The sequence below is a fragment of the Fukomys damarensis genome, unplaced genomic scaffold (assembly GCF_012274545.1).
Source record: "Fukomys damarensis isolate Sample0158 unplaced genomic scaffold, DMR_v1.0_HiC HiC_scaffold_9, whole genome shotgun sequence".
Lineage (NCBI taxonomy): Eukaryota > Metazoa > Chordata > Mammalia > Rodentia > Bathyergidae > Fukomys > Fukomys damarensis.
The window spans coordinates 23,798,879-23,807,679 of NW_022900921.1; the positions used below are offsets into that span (position 1 = coordinate 23,798,879).

Sequence of the window (8,801 nt, forward strand, 5' to 3'; positions counted from 1 at the left end):
GCGGCTGGGCCCCACCTCTATTCCTGTGGGAGATGGCTCTGACAGTCACAGCTGTGCAGGCTTCGGCAAATCACTGCCCCTCTCTGGCCCTGGAGTCATCCCCCATTACTCCTCCTCCCTCTCCTTACAGAGGCTGAGACAGGCCCTGGGACACTTAAGAAAGGCAGGTCACCCCTTAAAATCAAACTGCAAATTTTCTCAGCTTGGTATTCAAGGCCCTGCTGCCTTGGCTTCTGCTGTGGTGGGAATGCTTGCGTGTTCCCTTGAAAGACTGGTGAGTTCAAATCCTAACCCCCAAGGTGATGGCACTAGCACGAGGCCCTGGGAGGTGACTAGGAAGGGGATTAGTGAGTGTCCTTAGAAATGAGGCAAGCACAGCCAGGGGTGAAGCTCAGCAGTGCAGCTCTCAGGCTTAGCAAGCTGGAACACCTAGGTTCAATCCCAGCACCACAAAACTAACTAACTAAAGTGGTCCCAGGGAGCCTGTTCATCCCTCCCATCCTGTGAGGACACAATGAGAAGGGATCTTGAGAAAGTGGACCAAATCCCTCCAAATCCCCCAGCCTCCAGAGCCATGAGAAATGTGCAGCCTGAATGGTCTCAGACAGCCCTCAAATGTCGTATGAGTGCTGGCCTGCCCCTCCTGCACTCTAAACCCACTACCACTGGGCCCAAGGAGGTGACAGAAGCGGAGGGAGGAGGCAAAGGGAGGGAGGGGGTGGCAGCAGACAGGAGAAGCCAGGGATGCACGACCCCACACAGCAGCCCCAGCCACATGTCGCCACTGTGCACCTGGACGAGCTCATGCACACAGACTCCTGAGCCACAAGTGCAGAACATGCAGATTTCAGAGACTTAAGAGTACAGTAAAAGAATATAAAACATCTCTTTAACTCTGCAGCTATTAGATACTGAAATGATAAATACACAATTACGAGTCCTCTCTCCTCTTTTCACTCTTACATGAATGAGGCATCTAGAAACTCCATCCATGGGACAGCACTGGCCTTGCCCCAGCTCCTCCATTCCAGCAGAACATCCCTACAGATGTCCAAAGAAATCCAGTGCCTGGGCTTTCATCCAAAATCTGCTGATTCCAAAATTCTCCAAATTTTCCAAGCAGCACAAGAGCCACTTGCTACTGGCTTTGTGCAATCTACCCATGGAATCCTCACAAAGCTCAGCAGCATGGCTATTACCATCAGTTCCACTGCACACATGGGGAAACTGAGGCTCGGGACAAGCTGTGCACTTTATATCACCTAATTGCTAAGCAGGACAGCACAGCTTTGAACCCTGGTCTGACGCCAAGGCCAAGTTATTTTTATCAGATACCCTGACATATGACACAAGGAGGCGGCAAACGCAGGCAGCCTTCTGTTTCCGTGTTTTGTTTTGTTTTTCAGTAGCATCCATTTTTACTTTTTTCGTCCTTATTCCCTAAACTATATCACGAAATAACTATTTACCTATCATGTATATTGTATTGGGTATAAGTAATCTAGAGATGATTTAAAGTATACGGGAGGGCTGGGGATTTAGCTCAGTGGTTTCGTCACCTGCCTTGCAGGTGCAAGGTCCCAAGTTTGATCCCCAGTACTTTGGGTGTCTAAGGGGGCCTAGAACCAATCACAGAGGACACTGAGGGACAACTTTTCAGTCTCCTGAACTGGATCAAGGCCTGGTACTCAAATGGAGCAATTTTGCCATGCCAGGGGTCCTCCCCAGGAAGCTGAGGCCGCCTTAGTTTTAGGACCAAGTCAGGAACCCACTCACAATAGCATAAACTTGGTTTAAAAATACTGGGCTGAGCGGATATAAGGTTATTGCCTGGGGGCAGATCTCCTTCCGGAGGTGGGGGGAGCAGCCCCACAGGAAGTGGAAACCCAGGCTTTCCATCCTGAGGCTAGAGAGGAGGTGGCAGAGGAGGGGCCAGGCCTGGGTGGAGGTAAATCCTGCAGGGGGCTCACAACTCACTTAACCCCAGCTCCACATAATCCAGGCAGGAAAGGCAGGAAGTCACATCACTCCCAATGCCAGCATGTGTCAGAGCACACAGGTCTGAGCAGCAGCTGGCAGACAAAGCCCCTGGCTCCCTAGAGCCCCCTGAGGATACAGGAACTGGCTCTCAGAGAAAGTGAGGCAAGGGGACTACTGTTAATTTATTTTTTTTATTTAAAAAATCACCCTAAAAAAAATCACCCTTGGGGCTGGGGGTTTAGCTCAGTGGCACCACTCCTCAAAAGCACAAGGTCCCAAGTTCCATCCCTGGTAACAAAAAAAAAAAAAAAATTCACCCTCAGACCAGCATACTCTTTGACCCAGTTATTCCTCTCTGGAAATTTAGCCTAAAAATTAAAGCACAAGAAGAACTTCACAAACAAAGCTGTTCATCAACGTACAGTCAGCTCTACTATAACACTTATTTTGAAACTACCAGTTTGCTGGATGTAGCGGTGTTTGCCTATGATCTCAGTTACTCAGGAGGCTGAGGCAAGACTGAGTTCAAGACCAGCCTAGGCGACTTAGCCAGACTGTACCTCCAAAACTAACAAGCGCTGGGAGTAGCTTGCAGTAGAGCACTTGCTGAACACTACAAAGCTCTGAGTTCAATCTCCAGTAGGCAGTCAGGGATTTAGCTCAGTGGTTCCAGTGCCTTCCTCGCAAAGTCCAGGGTTCAATCCCTGGTACAAAAAAACAAAAACAAAAACAAATCTCCAGTAGGCAAACAAAACATAATCGATAAAACCACTGACGCATTCAGGAAAGATTTTATCCTAAGGCAATAAAGGTGAATCTGCTTACAATGCAACTTTTTGTCTGCAAAAACAGTTAGATGAACCCAAAAAACTTCAATCAGCTGACAGGCACAAATTAGAGCAAAAGCTTTAGGAATATATGAAACATGCCGCCAATACCTCCAGCCTCACCAGCCTCCACTGAGGCATCGTGTGTCCTTCTGGTATCCACATCTCCTATCGTAGCACGTGGCAGGTGAGGTACTTTTCTTTCTGCAGTAGTCACACACTACCTATCCACATCACATGCACAAAACTGCACTATGGGCTTTTCAGGTTCCAATCTTTGGGGAGGGCACAGACTAGGGTTTGAACTCAGGGACTTCACACTGAGCTATATCTCCAGCCTATTTTTTAATTTTTTATTTGAGGCAGTGTCTTGCAAAGTCACTGAACTGCCCAGGCTGGCCTTGAACTTGCAATCACCCTGCTTCAGCCTCCTAGCATGACAGGATTACAAGCATGCACCACCACACCCAGTTTTACTTTCTTTACTTTTTTTTTTTTAAATATGCTACTGATGACATTTTTGAGTGATGTGCCCTTAATCCCATTTTTTCCAGAAAAATGGCTTCTGGTTTTCATTGCATGAATTTGCATAGTTCTATGCTTGTCAAGGAGGAATGTGTGTCTTATAGATTATATAAAGTGTCTAGTACAACCAGGTATGGTGGTGGTGAACACCTGTAATCCCAGCACTTGGGAGGCTGAGGCAGGAAGATTGTCAGTGCAAGGCCAGCCTGAGCTACATAGTAAAATATTGTCTCAAGAAAAAGAAAAAGAAAAAAGCACTCAAAGTGCCCATTACAGTGCTTGGCTCAAGACAGGCATTTAATCAATTTTAACTCATTAATAGTTTAAAAAAAAAAAAGACAATCAGGTAAAGCAACAGTGTAGTGGATTAACTAATGATCAACTTGTAATGCCCAAGATGAACTGAATCAGAGTGGTCTGGGCGTAGAGGATCCACCTGAAGATTGTTACCAAAAACCATAAAAAGAAAACTGGAGGGGAACAGGCCTGTTGATTTTCTAGGAGAAGCTTGCTAAGTGGTTTTCCTGATGCAAACTAGCCTGTTCTCATTGGAGGAGCTCGGGGCCTCACTGTCACTGGGAATGGCTGCTGCTTTCATCAGGGGAGCTCTGATCTTTTCCATGAGCATCACTTCCTGGGTCCAATGTGGATCCCTCAACTTGGTGACACAAATCCTCCATCTCATGGATTTTCTGGCTTCCACCATTCACCTTTGGGCCTTCCAGGTGCAGACCCTCAATCGGACAAGCATGAGACACTGCCGTGGGCTCTAGGCCACTGGATGGACTCGTGGAGGACACTGCCTTGGACTCTAGGCCTTTAGCTGGACTTGTGCTATACACTGCTGGGATCCAGGCCCTTGGCTGGATTCTTTGGGCCCCTAGTGTGTGGATAATCTCTTGCACCCCTTTGCATTTGACATTTTGGGTAATTATAAAATAATCCTCTGAACTATGTGTCCTGTAGTAAATGTAGTCTCTCGCCAAAACCCTGACTACAACACTCATCTGTAGTCCCACCTACTCAAGAAGCTAAGACAGAAAGATCACTTGATCTCCTCAGTTTGAAACTCTGCCTCCATAAGTACAAGACCCCAACAATGAATGTAACTATACTGTTTACCTAAAATGTACCAATGAACTCAATGAGGAAAAAAAAAAGAAACTCTGCCTCCAAAACAAAACATATAGGCTGGGGTGAGGCCAGGAGTAGAGAGAGCACTTGCCTGGCATGCAAGAGGCCCCAGGTTCCATCCCCAGCACTGGAGCGGGGGGGGGGGGTAGTCAAGGGGAATTGGTGGAACTTGGGGGAATTTTTTTTTTTATTTTTAGATTTGATATCTTCTGTATCATCCTGAATTTGCAAAATAACCTTTTAAATGTTCAAAGAAAACAAAGATGAGAGACAGAAATTTTCAGAAAGCAGAAAAATAATCCCAGCCTATCAAGCCATTCCTCTTCATTACTACAGAACTGACAGAGGCCCTGCTTCCAACAGTGGACACAGTGCTGAAGGCAGCAGTGTCCACTTCACACATGAAACACTTCCTCTCTCTCCCCCCAGCACGAAGATGATGTTCTGTGATAAGAATTTTGAAACCACTGCATTCTAGTAATGGACTAGAAATGATTTTCTTTTGAAACCAACTTGCCACCAGGCGGGAACTGGGTGGAATAACCCGGGCTTTGGAATACATCAATTCCACCCTCTTTTCCTCGTGAGGCAGATGGAACCAGGAGGAAGAGGGAAAAAAGCCTCAGCATCGTGGAGATTCTTATGATTCTCATCAGGAAATCTGGGATCAGTGCTATCCCAAGGATGGCAATGAACTTGGACTTTCCAAGGCTTCACAGTTTTCCGAGGCCACCAGGAAGGCCTTCAGCAACCTCCACTGTCAGACGGATAACCCACTACGCCAGTCTCTCCAGGTCACAGCCGACTGTTGTCACTGGTACCACATCCAAATGGATTCTTTGATCCCATTCATAAAACCGCAATGGTATTTCTGACCTGTGCTGCCTTGGCAACCAGCGCAGATAACAAAAAGTGGGCAGGAGTCACAGTCCTTGGGTCCCACGTAACCTACTTCAACTTCACTGATGAGGGGCTCGTAAACACAGTCTCTGAAAGGAAGGCACCCCAGGTGCCAGGGATCTTTGATCCACGATGGGTCTTCCCAAGGTGCCAACTAAGGAAAAAGTGCTACACTGAATCCCAGTGTCTTGTCTAGACTGCCCCCGCCCCAGGCCTCAGTACCCCCACACAAATATATGCTTGGTTAGAATAGAGTCATATGCTGAGGCCAAGTGGGTGATACAGTCATGTGTCACTTAGCAATGGGGCACATTCCAATAGCTGTATCATTAGGTGATTTTGTCACTGTGCAAACATCACAGTGCACTTACACAAACTTAGATAGCATAATCTACAACACACCCAGGCTACCACCGAGGCTGTCCATATTTTATAAACCCTAGATATACACAGCATAGCCTATCACTCCTGGCACAGCAAGGAACAAAACAACATTCAATTAAATCAAACACAAGAGAAAATGATTCTATCAAGATAACAAATTGGATGAGACTGCTGCCAGCATGACAAGGCAGACTGTTTCACTGTAAATTTTTTTTTTAATAAATAGAAGCACACCCTAAAATAACAATAAAAGGTAGTGTATAGTATAAACATAAGCCAGTAATGTTGTCATTTGTTATTATTATGCACTGCCACTGTACACCATTACATGTGCTATGCTCTGTGTGTGTGTGCGTGCGCTGAGAATGGACCCACGGACCCTCTACCACTAAGCTCCATTCCCAGCTAATCTTACTTTGAAACAGGGCCTTGCCTAAGTTGCCCAGGCTGGCCTTGAACTCGAAATTCTCCTGCCTCAGCTTCCCACAGTGTTGGGATTACAGATGTGCCCCACCACTGTGCACATCTCCAAGGACTACCTCTGTGTGGAGCCTGTTGTTAGGGGACTCGGACGCATGCCTGGACACACGTCCAGGTGCACTGGCCCTCTCTTGGCCTAGCCTTCCCTTGTCTTAATCACAAGACAATCATGGGTTTGAGCTGGGGGAGTAGCTGTGGAGGGGCCAGCTCACAGCTTTGGAAGCTTCGGTCCCTTTGTGATAGAGTCCACATGCTCTCGAGAACCAGGAGGAGATAAAATAACTTGTGGATCAGAGGATCTCTTTTGTAGGGAAAGCCAGAGCAGTACGGGAGTTTTACTGGATTACAGTGGGTTGAAATGACAAAATGCCAAGGGGGCTTCTTACCAGCATAAAAGCAAAGTTCCATATTTAGGTTTAAACAAAAATAGCCCTAGGAAGCCAGGACACATGGTACAGGGGGAGCAGACAGGAGGCAACTAAAAGCCCCCAGCAGAGAAAAGCCATGAAGCCGCAACAGCACTGCACCAAGACCACTGGGCCTTCTGGAGGAGGTGGATTAGGTGGTGAGCTGACCAAGGGCTCAAGGCAAGTGAGGACACTGGCAGGATGTTAGGTTTTCTGGTGCCACTAGAAGGATGCAGCTGAGGAGTAAAGATGTGCAAGTCAAGGATGTGCTGGCCCAAGGGTCCTCAAATATGTGCACCACCCTCAGGCAGAGAGGAGCAGCAAACCAAGTCTGCACCGCACTGGAGCTGGACGCTCTGACCGACAGACTTTTGCTCCAGTGAGGGGCCCTAGCCCTGTAACAGGAAGGGGTGGCTCAGCGGGGGAGGTGTGAAAGTAACAAAAGACACACACCGGCCTGGTTGGCCTCAAAACTGACACCACTCCATGCCTTTGGAGCAGAACTCCTCAGCTTTTGACTTGGATTTACGTAGTAATCGCCTGGAATCCTGCTAAAACACAGATGCTGCTAATTCATCAGGTCTGGGGTGGGCAGGTCTAAGCTCACAGGTGATGCTAATTCTTGTAATCCGGGGACCACGCTTTGGTAAGGAGGCTCTAGATCAATTTCAAGGCATAGACAACAGGTCCTGTTGGAGACAGAGGAGAGGACGAGGGAAGGAAGGCTGGAGCAGCCCTCTTTGTTGCCTGGCCTCCTGAAAAGCAATTTTGGAGTCAGAGTGGCCTCCAATCTATACAAGCCCCAAGAAAAGCGAAGGCTGGTTTAGGAAAGAGGCGCCCTCCAAGGGTGGCCCACCAGCTGAACACGAGGGAGTCTCACAGTAAGGGTTTTCTTTCCAGTGAGGGTTGTGATGGCTTGCCACTGGCCACTATAATCCCAGCTGCCCTTCAGGAGGCTAAGGCAGGGAGATGGCTGGAGCCTAGGAGTTAGAAAGCTACCCGGACAACACAGCAAGACTTCAACTCAAAAGTTTCTTAGAGGAAAGGAGATTAGGGATTGGGGAAAGGGTGGGGGTCAGACTGTAGATGTTTAGGTGCCCTAGCCAACTCTGGCACTCAGAACTGGCTCACTAGAGCAGAAACCAGACAAGGTCCTGCAGCAAACGCCTCGCGGCCCCACCCAACCCTCCACAAAAGCACCGGCCCCGTCTTCCTCCAGGGTATAGGTGACTGCAGACCGGGCTCCTCCTCAACCGTGACTCAAGGGTACAGAATCAGATCAGCATCCACAGGACCCTGGCCTCGCCCTGTGCCTGGCCCCAGCCCGCCTTTCCAAGCGTCACCTCTCTCTCTAGGGGCCATACTGCCGCCCCCCAGTTCCCCGTCCCTGCCACATCTTCAGATGCGTGAGGCACTCCCAACCTTCCCAGGCGCAACCGACTTTGTCCCCGACGCCTCGGGATTCCCACGGTCTCTGAGTCGTTTCGCTTTAAAAGTATGCCTCGTATCACTGTGACATGGTCAGTGCCACGAGTGGCCGGCCATCTCGGAAACAGAAGCCCCATAGGCGTCCCTTTGTCCCCACCCCACCCCGAGGCGCCGAGCACAGTGCCGGATGCACAGGAAGTGCTCAGAAACTGAGCAGGGGCAGGAGCTACAGCAGAGCCCAAAGGGGGCGCTTAACCCGTAAGAATGCGATTCCCCCAAAACGCAGGGATCACCGGGGCCGGAGCCGAGGACCCGTGTGCGCCCTCCCGATCCGCGGCCGGACTCACTCAGGCAGGCGCCCCTTCCTCCCGGAGCCACTCCACGCGCCGGGCCGCCCACTCGGCACCCTCACCTTGTAAACCTTGCCGAAGGCGCCATCGCCCAGCTCGCCCATGATCTCCCACACTTCGTTAGGGTCCAGGTCCCGGCGTACGTGCTCATATTCGCGGGACTTTCTCTTCTCGAAGGTAGACAGGCGCAGGATGCGACGAAAATTGGCAAAAGCCATGGCTGGGGGCTCGAGGCGGCGCCGCTCTGGCTCGAGCCACGGATCTGCCGGGCGAGGAGGAGGGGTCGGAGAACACCCGGCGCCCGCGTTTCTCCCCAGACCCGCCCTTCCCCGCAGCCGACCTGAATCAAGTGCGCTCTGAGCTGCGCTGCGGCCGAAGCACCCGGA

The 8,801-nt window shown here is 49.7% G+C and overlaps 1 protein-coding gene across 2 annotated transcripts in view; it reads right to left on the minus strand.

The window, feature by feature from the left end:
• Stk10 (serine/threonine kinase 10) overlaps positions 1-8,795 on the minus strand; it is a 122,924-nt gene extending 114,129 nt beyond the window's left edge. Inside the window, exon 1 of one of the 2 annotated variants that reach the window (XM_010622168.2) lies at positions 8,478-8,795. In XM_010622168.2, the coding sequence (XP_010620470.1) occupies positions 8,478-8,633 (156 nt within the window). In that variant the 5' untranslated portion in view covers positions 8,634-8,795. Of the gene's footprint in view, positions 1-8,059; positions 8,078-8,477 lie in introns of those variants that run through there. The other variant, XM_033761630.1, reaches the window with a different exon arrangement.
• Positions 8,796-8,801: the final 6 nt, after the last annotated feature.